Below are 25,801 nucleotides of genomic sequence, written 5' to 3' on the forward strand. Positions count from 1 at the left end.
GTGATGCCTAGCTTAGAAAGAATGCATTAATGATTAAACATATTAGGTTTGTACTGTACTGATATAAATTGTTTAACATAACAAGCTGTGATTCATGTGAGGAGCTGTTAGGGAGTAGGGGGAGATAAGAACTTGTGTCTCACATACACGAACACTGCCTCTTTGTTAAACCGCGCCCAAGGACGTGTACTGCAAAAAGTGCTGACTCTCTGGACAAGTTGTGATGATAACAACTTATGCCTGGCAACAGTGAAGCGCCAAGGGGCTGGGACCAGCCTGTGCGCCAACGATAGGCTGAGTAAGTCTAAACCACACTCAGCCTCTACCCTGATAGGCCCAACAAGGAGCGGGAACTATCACTGTCAGGGTATTTAAAGAAGAGCCTGTAACAATGGATCAGTTCTCTGTCTGCCCTGCGTGGTATTTCAGTGGACCCGTATATACGAACATCATATTTACCATTGAAGTGTTTTGCATTAATTAAAATACTAGTCTATTTTAGAAGACGTGTATTGACCTCTTTTGTTCCAATACCAGATTTGAATTGACGCAACTTATCAACTTTTACTTTAACTTTTGATATTTAAGTACATTTTATCAATTACATTTACTTTTGATACTTATCTATATTTAAAACCAAATACTTTTATTCAAGTAGTATTTTACTGGGTGACTTTCACTTGAGTCATTTTCTATTTACGTATCTTTACTTTTACTCAAGTATGACAATTGGGTACTTTTTCCACCACTGGGCATGAACTAGTTTGACAAAAGTGTTCAAAAGTCAGTAACAAGTCTTTAAAATATAGCAAGCAAATTGTGGGGATCTATTTTCTTATAACTGTATGTGATGCCTAGCTTAGAAAGAATGCATTAATGATTAAACATAATAGGTTTGTACTGTACTGATATAAATTGTTTAACATAATTCATGTGAGGAATGTTAGGGAGTAGGGTGAGACAGACTTGTATTTCTCACAGACACATACACACTGCCTCTTTGTTAAACCGCGCTCAAGCACGTGTACTGCAAAAAGGTGCTGACTCTACAAGTTGTGATGATAACAACTTATGCCTGGCAACAGTGTGCAACAGTGAAGCGCCAAGGGGCTGGGACCAGCCTGTGCGCCAACGATAGGCTGAGTAAGTCTAAACCACGCTCAGTCTCTACTCTGATTGGCCAGCAGGGAGCGGGAACTATCTCTGTCAGAGTATTTGAAGAAGAACTTAGAACAATGGATCAGTTCTCTGAGTGCCCTGCGTGGTATTTCAGTGGACCCGTATATACGAACATCATATTTACCATTGAAGTGGTTTGCATTAATTAAAATACTAGTCTATTTTAGAAGACGTGTATTGACCTCTTTTGTTCCTAATACCAGATTTGAATTGACGCAACTTAACAAAATATAGTTTTTATTTTCTAGACACCTAGCTAACATTAGCTACGCTGCAGTGATGATGGTGGGAGTTAACTGGCTAGCTTTCCCCCGGCAGTTTCAATGTAGCTTGATAGCTAGTTAAGTAATGGCATTTATATCAACTTTATCAATCAGATGGTTAACTAGCAAATATATTTGTTTTCCCCTTGCATCTAAAGCTGCCTGATAAAGCTAGCCAGTTGATAGTAAAGCTAGGATGAATGTCAGAGGCCAGCTAGCTAATGCAATAGCGGCTGTCACTAGAATGGCTGGTCTGGAGTTCGTCTGAAATGTACAATTATATTTCACATGATAAGCAAACTACTGTCATGCCTTTTCACAAAAAAAAATCGATGTACACAGAAAAAAGAGACGATTACTTCTTCTTCTTCTTCAGTGGGGTTTATCGACGGTTGGCATCCAACATTATGGTGCATTACCGCCACCTACCGTAATGGAATGTGGGCCAGCGACAGGGAGAAACTAAATCCTACCTGCCAACCCCGTTTCTCTTTAAAAAGATAACAAAAATATTTGAGACTATATCTAATGACGTTCTGCTCAATATAATCTTTAAACTAATTTCCTGTATCCCCTTCTCCCTCATACTAAATCTCATCCTCTCTCTTTCCCTCTGATACGGCCCACACTGTAGCAATACATGCTCCACAGTCTCTATTTCCTGACAATAATCACACTTTCCTGATGGATGCTTTCCTATCACGTTTAATGTCTTATTCAACTGGCCGTGTCCCACCCTTACTCTTGTAAAAATAGCCTCCTCTCTTCTGTCCCTTCCTGCCGCCCTCCCCTCCCCGACTTTCCTCTGTACTTGAAATAAATGCCTTCCCTTATTATTTATATTCCACTGCTCCTGCCACCTCTGCACCATCACTGTATATATCAGTCTTTTTGCCTCTGCCTTGCTCATTGACAATTCAACATCAACATCCCCACTACTAAGTGCTTGTTTAGCCTGTTCATCTACTGCCTCGTTCCCCTCCACCCCCACATTGTCTGGAACCCAAGTAAATCTTATCTGAATACCCATCTGTTTAATTCTGCCATGGGTTTGTAGCTAGAGACGATTACCTTCAAGTAGATCGTTTTAGTTACCTCATCCTCTGTTGCTCATGTGAGTAACTACTTCCTGAGATTTGATTGATGGAACAATCCAGCCAATGGTTAGGCGGCTGTGGTTTTGGCAGAGGGTACTGATTGGGCAGGGGTAAAATGTCCTGCCCCCAAGAGCTGCTCAATTCAAATATTTACTTTCAAATCTCTCTCTAGAAATGTAAAACACTTTATACAAATTTACGAATCTCTTGGTAATCTGACAGAACTATTTTTTGATTCACAGTAGAATATTCATACTCGTAAATGGATTTGTAATAATTCTGAAAATAAATTATGTTTACAAATCTTATTGAATGTATTCAAATGTCAAGTTACAAGTTTGCGACCGTTTTTACATCATGATACAAATTTGCAAAATTAAATGCCACATTTGCCAATCGTACTTGCAACCACGAATCTCAATGTGCGACCACGAAATTCAAAATACAAACTCAGGTAGTTCTGTCATTATAATCCCATAGTTTTCCCCTTTATGTTCACCTGTGATGCCGCGTTCAAGACAACTGGGAACTCGGAAATCTCTGACTTCAGACAGGGAAAAATCGTTTTGAAAGGTCATCCAACTCGGAATTCCAACTCGGGAACTCTGGCGTCTTCCGACCTGAAGATCACTGATTTAACCACGTATTTTCCGAGTTCCAAGTTCGTTTGAATGCGTCATGAGTCTTGAACCTGGTCTGAATTTGCACATCCTTCTACGTGGTACGGTGTTTGCAAAGGTAGTAGCCAGGAGGAGTGGCCAGCCAGCATCCAGTCCAAAACAGCAGAACTCGAGGCAACTCACAGGTAAGACATCTTCATTCTTCAAGATTTTTTAAAATTATAAACGGCAAATGCTGTGTAAACTTTAAAGCGTATTCTGGGACCTAATTTCTACCTTGATAGCTATCTGACACAATGGTCGCAGTAGCTGTTAGCTGGCTAGCTAACTAAAATGCTATTTGCATTGGATGACGCTACACTTAACAAGCTACTTACTGCTAGCTAGTTACCTGCTAGCCTCTTGGTTGCACGACAACACGAGCCATTTGTCAACATCTAAAATATGTGTTACTGTTCAGAGTTTGCAAATCAGGTGAACGTTCTATTTAATTTTGCGTGGTGCTTAATCAACTCCTTCCAACTTTGACCATTCACAAATATGTCAGCAACAACGTAGTCAACGTTAACTAGCTACAGCCAGTTGGGTAACATTGAATGTGTAGCAGGCAGCATTCAAACAACAAATACGTTCACTGACTGTCAATACAGTTGGGCAGAAGGCTACTGGCTATGTCATCATGTTTCAATTCCACAACTCATGATAGGTAGCTAGCTAACAAGTTAGCTAGTGATTTGTAAAGCAAGGACTTTACAGCAAGTTATCATTTTACATCAATTTAGTTGTCTTTTGTCATGGGTCTGTTCTCTAGTCATTTTAGCTAGCCTAACCACCGTTTAGATTAGGATGATAGGTATCCCATTTTGGTTATGCAAATAGATTAGGAGAAATAAGAAGAACGTGGCAACATGTGATGTGTCTAAGCTAATCACACACACAAAAGCAGTTACAGCCTAAGATTACTACCCTGGACAAACATGAATAGTGTGCATTGAAAGACAATGGCTTGAAACAGTGTCAACAACATGAAACCAAAGAGCGAACAGGTGTGAGTGAAGAGGAGAGAATCGTTCCACTTCAGCTACTTTTCCTTTTGGTTGGCGGGAGTATATAGAGGCGAACGTGTATAGATTAAACACCACAGAGTGTACAGCCAAGGTAAAGAAGCCTACTGTGAATTCTGTTGTCGCATAGGCCTAGCCTCTGTCACAGGCATTCACTGAAGCCTGGGTGCCCAAGGCTAGTTGTGGTATAATCCCCTGGTGGAATGCTATAAATGCAAGTGTCGATGAAAATTAAATATTTATTTCTTCATATCCAGGTACAGCGTGCAGAGGAATTGAGTTTATTTTAAGTGACCCACCTTCATTCACATGCAACTGGATGTTCTCTGAATTTAAACTTTGCACCAGTGGAAAATCAATAAAAGAATTCAAAGTAGGCATAATGCTTTTTTACATTAGTGACAATGATTAGGAAACTTCCCCAGAATTTTGTGTCATCAAGGGATGAGTGATCAGGGGTCCTGTTGCTCTCTACCCAGTTATTCCTCCTGTGGCTGCTGCAGAGGAAAACCAGATATCGTAAACCAAGACTGAAGCCTACCACATTTTTGGGGATTTGACACTGAACCTCTACAACTGAGAAACCATGGGAGTCTGTCCTGCTATGTCCATGTTTTTCCGGAAGTGCAAGTATATGGTACTGTTGCTGCTCTCCGTCTCCGTCTTGGCTTGGTACGCCACTTTTGCCCGTGAAACAGTGAAAGCAATTCAGGATACCCTTTTGCCAACACAAACACTTGCTGATAATGCTGAGGTCCCGAGTGTGGGAGAACAAAACTCCTGGAGATCAGTGACACAGGTCTTCTCCAATCCTCTCCCTGACACCCCACCACCAAAACAAAGCTGTCCTGAGAAATCGCCACTGCTCCGTAAGTACAGACTCTGAGTATCCACAGATGTAATTGTAAGCTTGATACAAGCCTTTCTATAACCTACTTACTGATGATGATATGTTACTGTAAAATTCCTTGTAAAGAACATGATGTACGGTGTGGCTTAACGTTGGGGGAATAACATTGGTAATAAAGAAAATACTTTAATGTTTTATGTAGGGATTGTGTAACAAGCATTTGTTACTCCTAAACACTGCTAGGCTATGGCTCGATTGATTACTTTCACATACTGTAGCAATCTGTGGTAATCTCATTCCCGGACACTTCCGTCCATGCGCAAAGAGTCTGGTGGACAAACAGGTCAAACTTGTCCTTCGTTAGCCAATACAGAGAGCTGTGAGAATCTCCCGGCTCATAGGCATTTGCTTAATCGGCTTAATCTACCAACCAATCATCTCCTACAACACCTTCCTCCCTAAACCTCCCCCGTACGCTAGCACACCACAAGCACAGAGCCACGCCTCGCAGTCGTGTGATTCACTAAAATTAAATGATGACAAATACTTTACTCAGTAGGTCACTCCCATATAATTCTATGGTCACTCCCGCTAAGGCTAACTTTGAGTGGTTGATATCCCAGGCTTATATGCACTGTGTGCAGTAGCCTGGGGATGAGGTTACCTGTGCGGTAACAATTAGCATGTAGCTTACATACAATGGCTCCTTGTTGACAGGAAGTGTACAGCTGTTGTAATTGTATAGAGTGATTCCATATGAAACCAGGACAAAAAAAAATACTTTTTTTCCCCACGAGATTTAATCCATGAATGGTCCTTTTTGGAGGAAGGTTTGTTGACATATATTTGACATTTGTATCTAAAAGCAAAACTGAGAAATAATTAAGATTGTTTTGATCACGCAGACTGGGATATGTTCCGGGTAGCTTGCCAAAATAATTTAGACTGAGTGACTGAGTTTATCAGGAAGTGTATAGGTGATGTTGTGCCCACTGTGACTATTAAAACCTACCCTAACCAGAAACCATGGATAGATGGCAGCATTTGCGCAAAACTGAAAGTGCGAACCACCGCATTTAACCATGGCGAGGTGACTGGGACTATGGCAGAATACAAACAGTGTAGCTACTCACTCCGCAAGGCAATTAAAATGGCAAAACATCAGTACAGAGACAAAGTGGAGTCGCAATTCAACGGCTCAGACACAAGACGTATGTGGCAGGGTCTACAGACATTCGCGGACTACAAAAAGAAAACCAGCCACGTCGCTGACACCGACGTCTCGCTTCCAGAGAAGCTAAACACCTCCTTCGCCCTCTTTGAGGATATCACAGTGCCATTTACGAGGCCCACTACCAAGGACTGTGGCCTCTCCTCCTCCGTGGCCGACGTGAGTAAGACATTTAAGTATGTTAATCCCCGCAAGGCTGCCGGCCCAGAAGGCATCCCTAGCCGCGTCCTCAGAGCATGCGCAGACCAGCTGGCGTGTTTACGGACATATTCAATCTCTCCCTTTCCCAGTCTGCTGTTCCCACATGCTTCAAGATGGCCACCATTGTTCCTGTACCCAAGAAAGCAAAGGTAACTGAACTAAATGACTATCGCCCCGTAGCACTCACCTCTGTCATCATGAAGTGCTTTGAGAGACTAGTCAAGGATCATATCACCTCTACCTTACCTGTCACCCTAGACCTACTTCAATTTGCTTACCTCCCCAATAGATCCACAGACGATGCAATAGCCATCACACTGCACCTCTCACTCAACGTCAACAAAACAAAGGAGATGATCGTGGACTTCAGGAAACAGCAGAAGGTGCACCCCCCTATCCACATCGACGGGACCGCAGTGGAGAAGGTGGAAAGCTTCAAGTTCCTTGGCGTACACATCACTGACAAACTGAAATGGTCCACCCACGCAGACAGTGTAGTGAAGAAGGCGCAACAGAGCCTCTTCAACCTCAGGAGGCTGAAGAAATGTGGCTTTGCACCTAAAACCCTCACAAACGTTTACAGATGCACAATTGAGAGCATCCTGTCGGGCTGTATCACCGCCTGGTATGGCAACTGCACCGCCCGCAACCGCAGGACTCTCCACAGGGTGGTGCGGTCTGCCGAACGCATTACCGGGGGCAAACTACCTGCCCTCCAAGACACATACGGCACATCAATGCGAGCTGTGGCAAGAAGGTTTGCTGTGTCTGTCAGCGTAGTGTCCAGAGCATGGAGGCGCTACCAGGAGACAGGCCAGTACATCAGGATATGTGGAGGAGGGCGAATGAGGGCAACAACCCAGCAGCAGGACTGCTACCTCTGCCTTTGTGCAAGGAGGAGCAGGAGGAGCACTGCCAGAGCCCTGCAAAATGACCTCCAGCAGGCCACAAATGTGCATGTGTCCGCTCAAACGGTCAGAAACCGACTCCATGAGGGTGATTTTGTTGTCAGCACATTCAACTATGTAAAGAAAAAAGTATTTAATACGATTATTTCATTCATTCAGATCTAGGATGTGTTATTTTAGTGTTCCCCTTTTTTTTTTTTTGCAGTGTATTTAAAAAATATATAAATATTTAAGTTTTTTCAGAAACTAGTGCAATGTAAATATTTTGCAATGGAGTTAATTGAGTAAAGCATAGATAATGAATTTGTCCATACGACTTTACTATTTAGTTGTCTGTATTTTAATTATGCCTACTATTATCTGCCTACAGAGGGAGTCCTGAAGCTCACATTTGAGGACTCTCTAACGCTGAAGGAGGTGGAGCGTGAGAACCGTGGAGTGGCTGAGGGCCAATACCAGCCTCCAGACTGCCTTGCCCAGCAGAGTGTGGCTGTCCTCATTCCCCATCGTAACCGGGAGAAACACCTCCTCTACCTCCTGCATCACCTGCACCCCTTCCTCCAGAGGCAGCAGCTGCACTACGGCATCTACGTCATCCACCAGGTATTACTCTCATGATGTGTAGTAACAGGAAATTATGTCAGTTTCACTCTTAGTGCTAATCATTTGTGAGCAAATTTGTACAACCGTTTCATGAAGAGGACTTAAATGTTCAACATGTTTCACTTGTCTCAAGAATATTGATGGGAAAAGTGCAGCACTGATTCTGAGCCTGATATGGGTTACAAATGTTGAAATTGATGTTTGTAGTTGATTTGTTTGTTTTGACAGGCTGGAGAGGTGATGTTTAACCGGGCCAAGCTACTTAATGTTGGGTACTTGGAGGCACTCAAGGACTACAGTTGGGATTGCTTTGTTTTTCATGATGTGGATCTGGTTCCAGAGAATGACAACAACCTATACAAGTGTGACCAACAGCCCAAACACTTAGTGGTCGGCAGGAACTCCACAGGGTACAAGTAAGTATCTCAGCTCTCAACTCATATCCACCTACAGTACCAGTCAAAAGTTTGGACACACCTGCTCATTCAAGGGTTTTTCTTTATTTTTACTATTTTCTACATTGTAGAATAATAGTGAAGACATCACAACTATGAAATGACACATATGGAATAATGTAGTAACCACAAAAGTGTTAAACAAATCAATCTATTTTATATTTGAGTTACTTCAAATGGTGACATAACATGGCACTTTCTTCAGTCCTCTTGCTATGGTGGCTAACAGGCCTAGTTACCATGGTCCTATCAATTATCAGTGATGGGCTCATAGAAGATTGTTCAAATACTTAGAATTCAAATTCTGAAGAATCTTTGTTTCCCACAGTCTCATTATTTGCAACACTGTGGTGCTGTGGGGGCTTATTCAAATGAAATGAAACACATCAGGAGTTTCAAGGTCGATGTGTACCTGTAGCAGACAGATAGCATAAGGGCCTGTAGTGGCCACTACTTCACACACAGAGTACAGTATGTTTTTCTTAAATGAAAAAGTGGAGGAAGAAAGTGAGAAACTATAATATTAAGCATTAAGGTTATTTTCTGAGATTAAATAGGCTAGAAAGGGAGGACTGAAAAAGGCCAGATGCCCAGATGATAGCAATACATTATAGAGATAGCCAGAGGGATAAATAATTCTAAAAATATTAAAAGAGAGAATCAATCATTTTGATTTGATTCATGTCGTTACTGCTTTTAATGAGCTCAAGCCTACAATTGATAAAACTTTGACTTAATGTCTTGAACATTTTTAAACCCAGATTGCTTCATTTACCAGGGTAAGCGTAAACTACAGTATGTTCATTATAGTGGATAATCTAAATAGCCTATTTGGTGACTGGCTGAGCATTGAACATTGAACTTCTATTAAGGCAAGTTGTCCAGGTCCTGAGGCAACAAAGCATCCCCAAACCATCACACCACCACCACCATGCTTGACCTTTGGCATGATGTTCTTACTGTGGAATGCAGAGTTTGGTTTTCGCCAGGCGTTACTGGAACCATGTTGTCCAAAAAGTTATACTTTTGAATCATCTGTCCATAGACGACTTGCCTTAATAGAAGGAACCATGAATTCTGCTCCGTATCAGAGAATTCTACAGGAGAATGTCAGACCATCCGTCTGTGAGCTGAAGCTGAAGCGCAGCTGGGTCATGCAGCAAGAATGATCCAAAACACACAATCAAGTCTACATGAAAATAGCTAAAAAACAACAAATTGGAAGTTTTGGAATGGCCTAGTCAAAGTCCAGACCTAATCCCAATTGAGATGTTGTGGCAGGACATGAAACGAGCAGTTCATGCTTGAAAACCCACACGTCACTGAGTTAAAGCAGTTCTGCATGGAAGATTGGGCCAAAATTCCTCCACAGTGACGTGAGAGACAGATCAACTACTACAGGAAGCATTTGGTTGGAGTCATTGCAGCTAAAGGTGGCACAACCAGTTATTGAGTGTAAGGGGGCAATTACTTTTTCACACAGGGGAATTGGGTGTTGCATAACTTTGTTTATGAAATAAATATGTAATTGTTGTGTTATTTGTTCACTTATGTTCCCTTTATCTAATATTAGGTTTTGGTTGAAGATCTGATAACATTCAGTATCACAAATATGCAAAAGTAGAGAAAATTAGAAAGGGGGCAAATACTTTTTCATAGCACTGTATGTATATGTATGTGTAAATATATGTATGTGTATATATACATACACATATATATATTTACACATACATACATACATACATACAGTACCAGTCAAAAGATTGAACACACCTACTCATTCAAGGCTTTTTCTTTATTTTTACTGTTTTTTACATTGTAGAATAATAGTGAAGACAACAAAACTATGAAATAACACATGGAATCATGTAGTAACCAAAAAAGTATTCAACAAATCAAAATATATTTTATATTTGAGATTCTTCAAATAGCCACCCTTTGCCTTGATGACCGCTTTGCACACTCTTGGCATTCTGTCAACCAGCTTCACCTGGAATGCTTTTCCAACAGTCTTGAAGGAGTTCCCACATATGTTGAGCACTTGTTGGCTGCTTTTCCTTCACTCTGCCATCTGACTCATCTCAATTGGGTTGGGGGATTGTGGAGGCCAGATCATCTGATGCAGCACTCCATCACTCTCCTTCTTGGTATAATAGCCCTTACACAGCCTGGAGGTGTGTTGGGTCATCGCTGCAGAATGCTGTGGTAGCCATGCTGGTTAAGTGTGCCTTGAATTCTAAACAAATCACAGACAGTGTCACCAGAAAAGCACCCCCCACACCATAACACCTCTTCCATGCTTTACGGTGGGAACTACACATGCGGAGATCATCCGTTCACCCACATCTCGTCTCACAAAGACACAGCGGTTTGAACCAAAAATCTCAAATTTGGACTCCAGACCAAAGGACACATTTCCATCGGTCTAATGTCCATTGCTCGTGTTTCTTGGCCCAAGCAAGTCTCTTCTTCTTATTGGTGTCCTTTAGTAATGGTTTCTTTGCAGCAATTCAACCATGAAGGCTTGATTCTCACAGTCCCCTCTGAACAGTTGATGTTGAGATGTGTCTGTGACTTGAACTCTGAAGCATTTATTTGGGCTGCAATTTGAGGCTGGTAACTTCAATGAACTTATCCTCTGCAGCAGAGGTAACTCTGGGTCTTCCATTCCTGTGGCAGTCCTCATGAGATCCAGTTTCATCATAGCACTTGATGGATTTTGCGACTGCACTTGAAGAAACTTTCAAAGTTCTTGACATTTTCCATATTGACTGACCTTCATGTCTTAAAAGTAATGATAGACTGTCGTTTCTCTTTGCTTGTTTGAGCTGTTCTTGCCATAATATGGACATGGTCTTTTACCAACTAGGGCTATCTTCTGTATACCCCCCCCACCTTGTCCCAACACAACCGATTGGCTCAAACTCATTAAGAAGGAAATAAATTCCACAAATTATATTTTAAGAAGGCACACCTGTTAATTGAAATGCATTCCAGGTGATTACTTCATGAAGCTGGTTGCGAGAATGCCAAGAGTGTGCAAAGCTGTCATCAAGGCAAAGGTTGGCTATTTTAAGAATCTCAAATATAAAATATTTTTTTAGCACTTTCTTGGTTACTACTTATTTTACCTTTTATTTAACTAGGCAAGTCAGTTAAGAACAAATTCTGGGAACAGGTCTGTAATGTCTTGTTGTTTTTTGCTCTCGTAGATTGCGATACAAAGGTTACTTTGGAGGGGTGACGGCCATGACGAAGGACCAGTTTCACAAAGTGAACGGATTTTCAAACACTTACTGGGGATGGGGTGGAGAGGATGACGACCTTCGCATCAGGTGAGACCACTGCTAAATGTTGGACCTCTCTCTATATCTCTCACTACATCTTAGTCAATACGGAATGTTATTGATCAATGATTGATGTAATTTGTCTCTGTTAGGGTGGAGCTCCAGAAAATGAAAATTATACGACCCCCCCATCTTATAGCACGCTATACCATGGTATTTCATAAAAGAGATAGCGGCAACAAAATCAATAAAGAAAGGTGAGTCACGGTGGACACATCAATGATAAATAGCTTGCTGTATTGGAAATATCATTCGTCATTGAATTAATTTCATTCTGAAATCATTTCTCCTTCACAGGATGCGTTTGCTAGGACGGACACCTAAAGTCTGGAGAAAGGATGGCCTTAACACCTGCTCCTACAGTACTCTATCAGTTGATAGGCCACCTCTGTACATTAATGTCACCGTGGACATTGGCAAACCACTGCACTGATGCTTCAGAGCACCTCTCTTCGTTTACTGCTGTGTGTACATGATTAGTGATCTGGTATGTCCGTGTTACTTACCAGAGGGTCGCAAACAGAAGGTTAGTGGCAGTAGCTGTTGACCATAATTAATGTGATCTACTCAAAGATTTCACTGTAAACCATTCCAAGCAGGGCACGTAAAATTGCTAGGTCCTCATAATGTAATGTAAGTCTGGAAGCCCTTCAGTCAAAACTGGTGACCAGGTTCTAGCAGTGAGAGTAAGACCAAAATATTATATTTTTATTTATCCTAGACTTAAAGGGGCAATCTGCAGTTGCTACATCCATTTTTGGACTTATACATTTACGATATTTAACCATTGATTCTTGAAGAATACAACTTATAAATGCCTAATGAACTTAGTTCAACTGTTGAACCCCCTCTGAACCCAACATATAAGCTTATTTTACGCCAATGTTTGTAAACATTGTACATGTAAACAAACACTGTATAGCCTCAAAACATGCTTACAACTATAATTTTGATATCTTGGATGGTCAGTACCTGTCTATTAATTTTTATGGTTTAAATTTCTCCAGGCCCGTCACTCAGCTTTTTGCCAAAACAGAGGCAGGGAGATGCTTTGTTATTGTTTCAACTAAGGATTTGCCCTCTAAGGGTTGTTGTTACTTGATTGTTTCAACAAGAATATGTATTCTAATAGAGCGTGTTGTTGTCATGTTTTTGATTCTAAAGAATCCTGGGTGTTAGACCTGGATTTGTTCATTTCTTAAAATCTCTTGTTGTCAAAAGAAAATGGGAACGAAGAATTTCTCTCAAATCATTCCTATATGATGAATGTAGACGGTAATATGGGACACAAGGGACTCATTTGCATATATTAATCATTCTCACACGGTTCCATGTTTATGAAAGTATGTTACATGAAGATCAATTGTAATTTTTTATGAAATCTTTTTCCAACAACATTATTACAGTGTAGATGACTTCATTTTATAAACATTTATCACAAGTTTGATATTTTGGATTAACATTTTCGATATGCTGATAAAAGATTTGTGAAGTAACTCATACAGACATCAGATGTGTAATATTGTATGATACTTTCTGTTGCCTTAATGCTGCAATATGTTACTTTTTGGGCGACTCGACCACATTCACATAGAAATGTGTGTTATACACTGCTAAAAAAAATAAAAGGAACACTTAAACAACACAATGTAACTCCAAGTCAATCACACTTCTGTGAAATCAAACTGTCCACTTACGAAGCAACACTGATTGACAATACATTTCACATGCTGTTGTGCAAATGGAATAGACAACAGGTGGAAATTATAGGCAATTAGCAAGACACCTCCAATAAAGAAGTGGTTCTCCAGGTTGTGACCACAGACCACTTCTCAGTTCCCATGCTTTCCTGGTTGATGATTTGGTCACTTTTGAATGCTGCCGGTGCTTTCACTCTAGTGGGAGCATGAGACTTAGTCTACAACCCACACAAGTGGCTCAGGTAGTGCAGCTCATCCAGGATGGCACCTCAATGCGAGCTGTGGCAAGAAGGTTTGCTGTGTCTGTCAGCATAGTGTCCAGAGCATGGAGGCGCTACCAGGAGACAGGCCAGTACATCAGGAGACGTGGAGGAGGCCGTAGGAGGGCAACAACCCAGCAGCAGGACCGCTACCTCCGCCTTTGTGCAAGGAGGAGCAGGAGGAGCACTGCCAGAGCCCTGCAAAATGACCTCCAGCAGGCCACAAATGTGCATGTCTGCTCAAACGGTCAGAAACAGACTCCATGAGGGTGGTATGAGGGCCCGACGTCCACAGGTGGGGGTTGTGCTTACAGCCCAACACCGGGCAGGACGTTTGGCATTTGCCAGAGAACACCAAGATTGGCAAAATAGCCACTGACGCCCTGTGCTCTTCACAGATGAAAGCAGGTTCACACTGAGCACGTGGCAGAGTCTGGAGACGCCGTGGAGAACGTTCTGCTGCCTGCAACATCCTCCAGCATGACCGGTTTGGCGGTGGGTCAGTCATGGTGTGGGGTGGCATTTCTTTGGGGGGCCGCACAACCCTCCATGTGCTCGCCAGAGGTAGCCTGACTCCCATTAGGTACCGAGATGAGATCCTCAGACCCCTTGTGAGACCATATGCTGGTGCGGTTGGCCCTGGGTTCCTCCTAATGCAAGACAATGCTAGACCTCATGTGGCTGGAGTGTGTCAGCAGTTCCTGCAAGAGGAAGGCATTGATGCTATGGACTGGCCCGCCCGTTCCCCAGACCTGAATCCAATTGAGCACATCTGGGACATCATGTCTCGCTCCATCCACCAACGCCACATTGCACCACAGACTGTCCAAGAGTTGGCGGATGCTTTAGTCCAGGTCTGGGAGGAGATCCCTCAGGAGACCATCCGCCACCTCATCGGGAGCATGCCCAGGCGTTGTAGGGAGGTCATACAGGCACGTGGAGGCCACACACACTACTGAGCCTCATTTTGACTTGTTTTAAGGACATTACATCAAAGTTGGATCAGCCTGTAGTGTGGTTTTCCACTTTAATTTTGAGGGTGACTCCAAATCCAGACCTCCATGGGTTGATCAATTTGATTTCCATTGATAATTTTTCTGTGATTTTTGTTGTCAGCACATTCAACTATGTAATGAAAAAGGTATTTAATAAGATTATTTCATTCATTCAGATCTAGGATGTGTTGTTTAAGTGTTCCCTTTATTCTTTTGAGCAGTGTAGATCTGTCATTCTCATTGAAAGCAAGTCTAAGAAGTGCCAGATCTAATCTATGTGCGCTATTTCTATGCCTCGTTTTTGCATATTTTACTTTCGGTTTTGTACACCAGCTGAAATTACAATATTTTGGGTTATGGAAAATATATTTCACAGCGGTTTAGATGGTACAATGATTCTCTACACTATACTTGGCTTGTTTAGTCACATAAACTGAAATTAGGCGAACTATTAGAATTTCTGCAACCAGGAAATAGCGGAGTGATTTTTGCATGGACTGCCCACTCCATGATCTCGCCATCACGGTTGACAACTCCATTCTGTCCTCCTCCCAGAGTGCAAGGAACCTTGGCATGAGCCTGGACAACACCCTGTCGTTCTCCGCTAACATCAAAGCGGTGACCCGATCCTGCAGGTTCATGCTCTACAACATTCGAAGAGTACGACCCTACCTTACACAGAAAGCGGCACAGGTCCTAATACAAGTACTTGTCATCTCCCGTCTGGATTACTGCAACTCGCTGTTGGCTTGGCTCCCTGCCTGTGCCATTTAAACCCCTACAACTTATCCAGAACGCTGCAGCCCGTCTGGTGTTCAACCTTCCCAAGTTCTCTCATGTCACCCCGCTCCTCCGTACACTCCACTGGCTTCCAGTTGAAGCTCGCATCTACTACAAAACCATGGTGCTTGACTACGGAGCTGTGAGGGGAACGGCACCTCCTTACCTTCAGGCTCTGATCCTACACCCAAACGAGGGCACTACGTTCATCCACCTCTGGCCTGCTTGCCCCCCTACCTCTACGGAAGCACAGTTCCCGCTCAGCCCAGTCAAATCTATTCGCTGCTCTGGCACCCCAATGGTGGAACAAGCTCCCCCACGACGCCAGGACAGCGGAGTCACTGACCACCTTCCGGAGACATTTGAAACCCTACCTCTTTAAGGAATACCTGGAATAGTATAACAGTAATCCTTCTACCCACCCCCCCATAAAAAAAGATTAAAAAAAGAAAAAAGGGTGGTTGTCTCACTGGCTATCCTAAGTTGAATGCACCAATTTGTAAGTCGCTCTGGATAAGAGCGTCTGCTAAATGACTTAAATGTAAATGCATCTTTAACTAATCCATTTGTATTAGAACCAGAGGTCTGCTTTGTTTGTAATTGCTGATCTATAGTTCCTTGTGGGTTGTCCCATTTTTAAGTTGTTAAGAACCACATACTCCCTTTATATGTGACACCTTTTTGATAGAATGTATTCTTGGTCTATGCCTGTTTTTTTTAAATGTTATCCAATCAAATAGGACTATTGTGTGTAATTTATTTATTTATTTATATATATATATATATATATATATATATATATATATATATACATACATACATACATACATACATACATACATACACACAGTGAGGGGAAAAAAGTATTTGATCCCCTGCTGATTTTGTACGTTTGCCCACTGACAAAGACATGATCAGTCTATAATTTTAATGGTAGGTTTATTTGAACAGTGACACACAGAATAACAACAAAAGAATCCAGAAAAACGCATGTCAAAAATGTTATAAATTGATTTGCATTTTAATGAGGGAAATAAGTATTTGACCCCTCTGCAAAACATGACTTAGTACTTGGTGGCAAAACCCTTGTTGGCAATCACAGAGGTCAGACGTTTCTTGGAGTTGGCCACCAGGTTTATACACATCTCAGGAGGGATTATTTTTTTTATTTTTTTTTATTTTTAGTTTGAGTTTATTTTTACAGGGACAGTGCACATTAATCAACGTTTCAGTAAAAGTGCCGGTTTTAGCCAGCCGGCTAATTTTCAACCGCAGTCCCTGGGCAGGTTATTAAAAACAATTACAATATAGACAATAACAACATAGAACAAGACATAGCATACAGACATAGCAACATAGGACAAACAAGACGTAGCATACAGACCGAGTAACATAGAACAAAAAGCAGCAAGACAAAATTCATAAAAGCAACAAAGTGTTTCCACACCTCACAAGTTACAGACAACAGACATGGAAAGCGGCAACACACAGCTAGGGACCATGTTCACAAATCTGATTGACCTTTAGCCATGTCTTCAAGCATTTTGTGAAAGTGTGATATGTGGTGCAGTTATGTGTGTCTGATGGCAGTGTATTCCAGACATGGGAAGCTCTCACAGAAAAAGCGGATTTACTAAAGGTGCTTTTCCTTAGGGGAACTACACAGTCACCTCTCATGGCAGACCTTGTGGATCTGCTGCCATATGTTTGGGTTTTCTGTTTAACAAAAATACTGAGTGGAGGGGGAGCCAAGCCATTTAGGATCTTGAATACAAGACATGCATCGGTGTATTGCACAAGATTTTCCCAACTCAGGAGCTCATGCTTTCTAAGGATGTGACAGTGATGATGGCTATTGGGCTTCCTATCAAGCACTTTGAGAGCCTGTTTGTAGACAGACTGAATAGGTCTTACTGTTGTACAGCAAGCTTGGGCCCAACTAGTCAAGCAGTATGTTAAGTGGGGGAGTATTTTGTCCCACTCCTATTTGCAGATCTTCTCCAAGTCATTAAGGTTTCGAGGCTGACGTTTGGCAACTCGAACCTTCAGCTCCCTCCACAGATTTTCTATGGGATTAAGGTCTGGAGACTGGCTAGGCCACTCCAGGACCTTAATGTGCTTCTTCTTGAGCCACTCCTTTGTTGCCTTGGCTGTGTGTTTTGGGTCATTGTCATGCTGGATACCCATCCACGACCCATTTTCAATGCCCTGGCTGAGGGAAGGAGGTTCTCACCCAAGATATGACGGTACATGGCCCCGTCCATCGTCCCTTTTGATGCGGTGAAGTTGTCCCCTTAGCAGAAAAACACCCCCAAAGCATAATGTTTCCACCTCCATGTTTGACGGTGGGGATGGTGTTCTTGGGGTCATAGGCAGCATTCCTCCACCTCCAAACACGGCGAGTTGAGCCAAAGAGCTCCATTTTGATCTAATCTGACCACAACACTTTCACCCAGTTCTCCTCTGAATCATTCAGATGTTCATTGGCAAACTTCAGACGGCCCTGTATATGTGCTTTCTTGAGCAGGGGGACTTTGCGGGCGCTGCAGGATTTCAGTCCTTCATGGTGTAGTGTGTTACTAATTGTTTTCTTGGTGACTATGGTCCCAGCTGCCTTGAGATCATTGACAAGATCCTCCCATGTAGTTCTGGGCTGATTCCTCACCGTTCTCATGATCATTGCAACTCCACGAGGTGAGATCTTGCATGGAGCCCCAGGCCAAGGGAGATTGACAGTTATTTTGTGTTTCTTCCATTTGCAAATAATCGCACCAACTGTTGTCACCTTCTCACCAAGCTGCTTGGCGATGGTCTTGTAGCCCATTCCAGCCTTGTGTAGGTCTACAATCTTGTCCCTGACATCCTTGGAGAGCTCTTTGGTCTTGGCCATGGTGGAGAGTTTGAATCTGATTGATTGATTGTTTTTGTGGACAGGTATATTTTATACAGGTAACAAACTGAGATTAGGAGCACTCCCTTTAAGAGTGTGCTCCTAATCTCAGCTCGTTACCTGTATAAAAGACACCTTGGAGCCAGAAATCTTTCTGATTGAGAGGGGGTCAAATACTTATTTCCCTCATTAAAATGCAAATCCATTGATAACATTTTTGACATGTGTTTTTCTGGATTTTTTTGTTGTTATTCTGGCTCACACTGTTCAAATAAACCTACCATAAAAATTATAGACTGATCATTTCTTTGTCAGTGGGCAAACGTACAAAATCAGCAGGGGATCAAATACTTTTTTCCCTCACTATATATATATACAGTGGGGAGAACAAGTATTTGATACACTGCTGATTTTGCAGGTTTTCCTACTTACAAAGCATGTAGAGGTCTGTGATTTTTATCATAGGTACACTTCAACTGTGAGAGACGGAATCTAAAACAAAAATCCAGAAAATCACATTGTATGATTTTTAAGTAATTGATTTTCATTTTATTGCATGGCATAAGTATTTGATACATCAGAAAAGCAGAACTTAATATTTGGTACAGAAACCTTTGTTTGCAATTACAGAGATCATATGTTTCCTGTAGGTTTTGACCAGGTTTGCACACACTGCAGCAGGGATTTTGGCCCACTCCTCCATACATACCTTCTCCAGATCCTTCAGGTTTCGGGGCTGTCAATGGGCAATACCGACTTTCAGCTCCCTCCAAAGATTTTCTATTGGGTTCAGGGCTGGAGACTGGCTAGGCCACTCCAGGACCTTGAGATGCTTCTTACGGAGCCACTCCTTAGTTGCCCTGGCTGTGTGTTTCGGGTCGTTGTCATGCTGGAAGACCCAGCCACGACCCACCTTCAATGCTCTTACTGAGGGAAGGAGGTTGTTGGCCAAGATCTTGCGATACATGGCCCCATCCATCCTCCCCTCAATACGGTGCAGTCGTCCTGTCCCCTTTGCAGAAAAGCATCCCCAAAGAATGATGTTTCCACCTCCATGCTTCACGGTTGGGATGGTGTTCTTGGGGTTGTATTCATCCTTCTTCCTCCAAACACGGCGAGTGCAGTTTAGACCAAAAAGCTCTATTTTTGTCTCATCAGACCACATGACCTTCTCCCATTCCTCCTCTGGATCATCCAGATGGTCATTGGCAAACTTCAGACGGGCCTGGACATGCGCTGGCTTGAGCAGGGGGACCTTGCGTGCGCTGCAGGATTTTAATCCATGACGGCGTAGTGTGTTACTAATGATTCTTTGAGACTGTGGTCCCAGCTCTCTTCAGGTCATTGACCAGGTCCTGCCGTGTAGTTCTGGGCTGATCCCTCACCTTCCTCATGATCATTTGATGCCCCACGAGGTGATATCTTGCATGGAGCCCCAGACCGAGGGTGATTGACCATCATCTTGAACTTCTTCCATTTTCTAATAATTGCGCCAACAGTTGTTGCCTTCTCACCAAGCTGCTTGCCTATTGTCCTGTAGCCCATCCCAGCCTTTTGCAGGTCTACAATTTTATCCCTGATGTCCTTACACAGCTCTCTGGTCTTGGCCATTGTGGAGAGGTTGGAGTCTGTTTGATTGAGTGTGTGGACAGGTGTCTTTTATACAGGTAACGAGTTCAAACAGGTGCAGTTAATACAGGTGATGAGTGGAGAACAGGAGGGCTTCTTTAAAAAAAACTAACAGGTCTGTGAGAGCTGGAATTCTTACTGGTTGGTAGGTGATCAAATACTTATGTCATGCAATAAAATGCAAATTAATTACTTAAAAATCATACAATGTGATTTTCTAGATTTTTGTTTTAGATTCCGTCTCTCACAGTTGAAGTGTACCTATGATAAAAAATTACAGACCTCTACATGCTTTGTAAGTAGGAAAACCTGCAAAATCGGCAGTGTATCAAATACTTGTTCTCCCCACTATATATATACAGTGGGGAGAACAAGTATTTGATACACTGCCGATTTTGCAGGTTTTCCTACTTACAAAGCATGTAGAGGGCTGTCATTTTTATCATAGGTACACTTCAACTGTGAGAGACGGAATCTAAAACAAAAATCCAGAAAATCACATTGTATGATTTTTAAGTAATTAATTTGCATTTTATTGCATGACATAAGTATTTGATACATCAGAAAAGCAGAACTTAATTTTTGGTACAGAAACCTTTGTTTGCAATTACAGAGATCATACGTTTCCTGTAGGTCTTGACCAGGTTTGCACACACTGCAGCAGGGATTTTGGCCCACTCCTCCATACAGACCTTCTCCAAATCCTTCAGGTTTCGGGGCTGTCGCTGGGCAATACAGACTTTCAGCTCCCTCCAAAGATTTTCTATTGGGTTCAGGTCTGGAGACTGGCTAGGCCACTCCAGGACCTTGAGATGCTTCTTACGGAGCCACTCCTTAGTTGCCCTGGCTGTGTGTTTCAGGTCGTTGTCATGCTGGAAGACCCAGCCACGACCCACCTTCAATGCTCTTACTGAGGGAAGGAGGTTGTTAGCCAAGATCTCACGATACATGGCCCCATCCATCCTCCCCTCAATACGGTGCAGTCGTCCTGTCCCCTTTGCAGAAAAGCATCCCCAAAGAATGATGTTTCCACCTCCATGCTTCACGGTTGGGATGGTGTTCTTGGGGTTGTATTCATCCTTCTTCCTCCAAACACGGCGAGTGCAGTTTAGACCAAAAAGCTCTATTTTTGTCTCATCAGACCACATGACCTTCTCCCATTCCTCCTCTGGATCATCCAGATGGTCATTGGCAAACTTCAGACGGGCCTGGACATGCGCTGGCTTGAGCAGGGGGACCTTGCGTGCGCTGCAGGATTTTAATCCATGACGGCGTAGTGTGTTACTAATGATTCTTTGAGACTGTGGTCCCAGCTCTCTTCAGGTCATTGACCAGGTCCTGCCGTGTAGTTCTGGGCTGATCCCTCACCTTCCTCATGATCATTGATGCCCCACAAGGTGAGATCTTGCATGGAGCCCCAGACCGAGGATGATTGACCATCATCTTGAACTTCTTCCATTTTCTAATAATTGCGCCAACAGTTGTTGCCTTCTCACCAAGCTGCTTGCCTATTGTCCTGTAGCCCATCCCAGCCTTGTGCAGGTCTACAATTTTATCCCTGATGTCCTTACACAGCTCTCTGGTCTTGGCCATTGTGGAGAGGTTGGAGTCTGTTTGATTGAGTGTGTGGACAGGTGTCTTTTATACAGGTAACGAGTTCAAATGGGTGCAGTTAATACAGGTAATGAGTGGAGAACAGGAGGGCTTCTTAAAGAAAAACTAACAGGTCTGTGAGAGCCGGAATTCTTACTGGTTGGTAGGTGATCAAATACTTATGTCATGCAATAAAATGCAAATTAATTACTTAAAAATCATACAATGTGATTTTCTGGATTTTTGTTTTAGATTCCGTCTCTCACAGTTGAAGTGTACCTATGATAAAAATTACAGACCTCTACATGCTTTGTAAGTAGGAAAACCTGCAAAATCGGCAGTGTATCAAATACTTGTTCTCCCCACTGTGTATATATATATATATATATATATATATATATATATATATATATATATATATATATCCAGTCAAAAGCTTGGACACACCTACTCATTCAAGGATTTTTCTTTATTTTTACTATTTTTTACATTGTAGAATAATTGTGAAGACATCAACTCTGAAATAACACATATGGAATCATGTAGTAACCAAGAAAGTGTAAAACAATTCTAAATATATTTTATATTTGAGATTCTTCAAATAGCCACCCTTTGCATTGAGGATAGCTTTGCACACTCTTGGCATTCTCTCAACAAGCTTCATGAGGTAGTCACCTGGAATGCATTTTAATTAACAGGTGTGCCTTCTTAAAAGTTAAATTGTGGAATTTCTTTCCTTCTTAATGCGTTTGAGCCAATCAGTTGTGTTGTGACAAGGTAGGGGGGTATACAGAAGATAGCCCTAGTTGGTAAAAGACCATGTCCATATTATGGCAAGAACAGCTCAAACAAGCAAAGAGAAACGACAGTCTATCATTACTTTTAAGACATGAAGGTCAGTCAATATGGAACATTTCAATAACTTTGAAAGTTTCTTCAAGTGCAGTCGCAAAATCCATCAAGTGCTATGATGAAACTGGATCTCATGAGGACTGCCACAGGAATGGAAGACCCAGAGTTACCTCTGCTGCAGAGGATAAGTTCATTGAAGTTACCAGCCTCAAATTGCAGCCCAAATAAATGCTTCACAGAGTTCAAGTCACAGACACATCTCAACATCAACTGTTCAGAGGGGACTGTGAGAAACAAGCCTTCATGGTTGAATTGCTGCAAAGAAACCATTACTAAAGGACACCAATAAGAAGAAGAGACTTGCTTGGGCCAAGAAACACGAGCAATGGACATTAGACCGATGGAAATTTGTTCTTTGGTCTGGAGTCCAAATTTGAGATTTTTGGTTCCAACCGCCGTGTCTCTGTGAGACGTGGTGTGGGTGAGCGGATGATCTCCGCATGTGTAGTTCCCACCGTAAAGCATGGAGGAGGTGGTGTGGGGGTGCTTTGCTGGTGACACTGTCTGTGATTTATTTAGAATTCAAGGCACACGTAACCAGCATGGCTACCACAGCATTCTGCAGCGATACGCCATCCCATCTGGTTTGGGCTTAGTGGGACTATCATTTGTTTTTCAACAGGACAATGACCCAACACACCTCCAGGCTGTGTAAGGGCTATTTCACCAAGAAGGAGAGTGATGGACCTGGCCTCCACAATCCCCCGACCTCAACCCAATTGAGATGGTTTGGGATGAGTCGGACGGCAGAGTGAAGGAAAAGCTGCTGAAAGTGCTCTGTATATGTGCGAACTCCTTCAAGACTGTTGGAAAAGCATTCCAGTTGAAGCTGGTTGAGAGAATGCCAAGAGTGTGCAAATATAGCTTGGTTTGAAGAAATCAACTGTGGGAGCAATTATTAGGAAATGGAAGACATACAAGACCACTGATAATCTCCCTCGATCTGGGGCTCCACGCAAGATCTCACCCCGTGGGGTCAAAATGATCACAAGAACGGTGAGCAAAAATCCCAGAACTACACGGGGGGACCTAGTGAATGACCTGCAGAGAGCTGGGACCAAAGTAACAAAGCCTACCATCAGTAACACACTACGCCGCCAGGGACTCAAATCCTGCAGTGCAAGACGTGTCCCCCTGCTTAAGCCAGTACATGTCCAGGCCCGTCTGAAGTTTGCTAGAGTGCATTTGGATGATCCAGAAGGGTATTGGGAGAATGTCATATGGTCAGATGAAACCAAAATAGAACTTTTTGGTAAAAACTCAACTCGTTGTGTTTGGAGGACAAAGAATGCTGAGTTGCATCCAAAGAACACCATACCTACTGTGAAGCATGGGGGTGGAAACATCATGCTTTGGGGCTGTTTTTCTGCAAAGGGACCAGGACGACTGATCCGTGTAAAGGAAAGAATGAATGGGGCCATGTATCGTCAGATTTTGAGTGAAAACCTCCTTCCATCAGCAAGGGCATTGAAGATGAAACATGGCTGGGTCTTTCAGCATGACAATGATCCCAAACACACCGCCCGGGCAACGAAGGAGTTGCAGCCCCTAAACATCACTGCTCTAGAGGAGATCTGCATGGAGGAATGGGCCAAAATATCAGCAACAGTGTGTGAAAACCTTGTGAAGACTTACAGAAAACGTTTGACCTGTGTCATTGCCAACAAAGGGTATATGTGGTCCTCTGTAGCTCAGCTGGTAGAGCACGGCGCTTGTAACGCCAAGGTAGTGGGTTCGATCCCCGGGACCACCCATACACAAAAAAAATACAAATTTATGCACGCACGACTGTAAGTCGCTTTGGATAAAAGCGTCTGCTAAATGGCATATTATATTATTATTATTATTATTATTATTATTATTATTATTATTATTATTATTATATAACAAAGTATTGAGAAACTTTTGTTATTGACCAAATACTTATTTTCCACCATAATTTGCAAATAAATTCATTAAAAATCCTACAATGTGATTTTCTGGATTTTTTTTCTCTCAATTTGTCTGTCATAGTTGACGTGTACCTATGATGAAAATTACAGGCCTCTCATCTTTTTAAGTGGGAGAACTTGCACAATTGGTGGCTGACTAAATACTTTTTTCCCCACTGTATATGCTTCTGTAAGTTATGCCTCATTCATATTTGAATAGTGTGAGGTTAAAGCTATATCAATTCTGTGGTCCTACTATACCTGAACGATAATGAATGATTCGTGTTAGAATATATTTATGGATGCCATGGTGACTGATTAATTAAGAGTGCCATGTTGGGTGAGGCCTTTCTGTCTTGAATGTTTTGTACATTTCCTTTCAAAACCACATATTTAGTCTTGTAGGGTTTCATTGGGTGTATGGTGGGGAGACCCATATGAATCAAATGGAAGTTATGAATTCAAGATAAATAATCTATTTCTATCAGCGAAATATCATTCTCAAGTGTGTTTCAGTAAGGGATAGTCTTTGATTTGCAATGTCGTTTTTTGCAGCATTGCTTCATCAAATAGCCTATAGTGTAAAGTGTTTGTTTTGACAGTGGATTGACAAGACTGATTTCATAAAGTAAGGTCCTTAGATGAATTTAAACAGAAGTCCCTGTTCTTCACCCACTATGCTTTGCTCTCCATATGATGGATACAATGCAATGTAGAACATTTTCATCTAGTAGTTTGACTACAGGTTTGAAGGACGTGCTCTGAAAGGAACACTAGTTTCACCAGTACAGTCTTGTGGAGTGACCCAAAGAGGGGGAAGGAGTGTGATGTCCGAGCCTTTGTATGGACAAAATGATGTCATCCCTTTTTCCTGTGATACAGAAAGAAAGCTTTGTTCAACGGAGGCCAGGATGGCCAGAGCACCATTTGAAACATTAAGCTTTGAGCCCAACAAACAAGATATCACATGATGCCATAGGATGTAGGATTTTAACTGTAAGCCAACTTCACACTACAGCCGACATCAATATCTTAGAATAAGGATAACACCATAGCATTACCTCCTACTTACATGTACTATTAGTCAGCTGTCCTTGGGAAAAATATACAAATGAAGGCAATGGGATATGTAATAATATAATAATAATATGCCATTTAGCAGACGCTTTTATCCAAAGCGACTTACAGTCATGCGTGCATACATTTTTTTTTTTGTGTATGGGTGGTCCAGGGGATCGAACCCACTACCTTGGCGTTACAAGCGCCGTGCTCTACCAGCTGAGCTGGTGAGCT

General features: G+C 42.3%; 1 protein-coding gene across 4 annotated transcripts; it reads left to right on the plus strand.

The window, feature by feature from the left end:
- The first annotated feature begins 3,111 nt into the window (after positions 1–3,111).
- On the plus strand, positions 3,112–12,589 carry b4galt4 (UDP-Gal:betaGlcNAc beta 1,4- galactosyltransferase, polypeptide 4). 4 transcript variants are annotated; one of them, XM_041851336.2, is made up of 8 exons: positions 3,259–3,344; positions 4,481–4,596; positions 4,703–5,092; positions 7,784–8,016; positions 8,245–8,432; positions 11,684–11,806; positions 11,911–12,015; positions 12,116–12,589. In XM_041851336.2, the coding sequence occupies exons 3-8, from the start codon at positions 4,810–4,812 to the stop codon at positions 12,249–12,251; spliced, it is 1,068 nt and encodes a 355-aa protein (XP_041707270.1). In that variant the 5' UTR covers positions 3,259–3,344; positions 4,481–4,596; positions 4,703–4,809; the 3' UTR covers positions 12,252–12,589. The 4 variants fall into 4 exon arrangements, with proteins under 4 accessions (XP_041707272.1, XP_041707270.1, XP_041707269.1 ...); XM_041851335.2 differs by having other exon boundaries at positions 4,481–5,092; XM_041851337.1 differs by lacking the exon at positions 4,481–4,596 and having other exon boundaries at positions 3,271–3,344.
- The last annotated feature ends 13,212 nt before the right edge of the window (positions 12,590–25,801 follow it).

Source organism: Coregonus clupeaformis, chromosome 27 (genome assembly GCF_020615455.1).
Source record: "Coregonus clupeaformis isolate EN_2021a chromosome 27, ASM2061545v1, whole genome shotgun sequence".
NCBI classification, from domain to species: Eukaryota; Metazoa; Chordata; class Actinopteri; order Salmoniformes; family Salmonidae; genus Coregonus; species Coregonus clupeaformis.

Excerpts from the sequence above, each read along its gene's own strand:
- b4galt4 (XM_041851335.2), top strand. The coding sequence starts at position 4,810 with ATGGGAGTCTGTCCTGCTATGTCCATGTTTTTCCGGAAGTGCAAGTAT. Across the intron at positions 11,807-11,910 it reads GATGACGACCTTCGCATCAG|GGTGGAGCTCCAGAAAATGA; the intron begins GTGAGACCACTG and ends TGTCTCTGTTAG. Across the intron at positions 12,016-12,115 it reads AACAAAATCAATAAAGAAAG|GATGCGTTTGCTAGGACGGA; the intron begins GTGAGTCACGGT and ends TCTCCTTCACAG.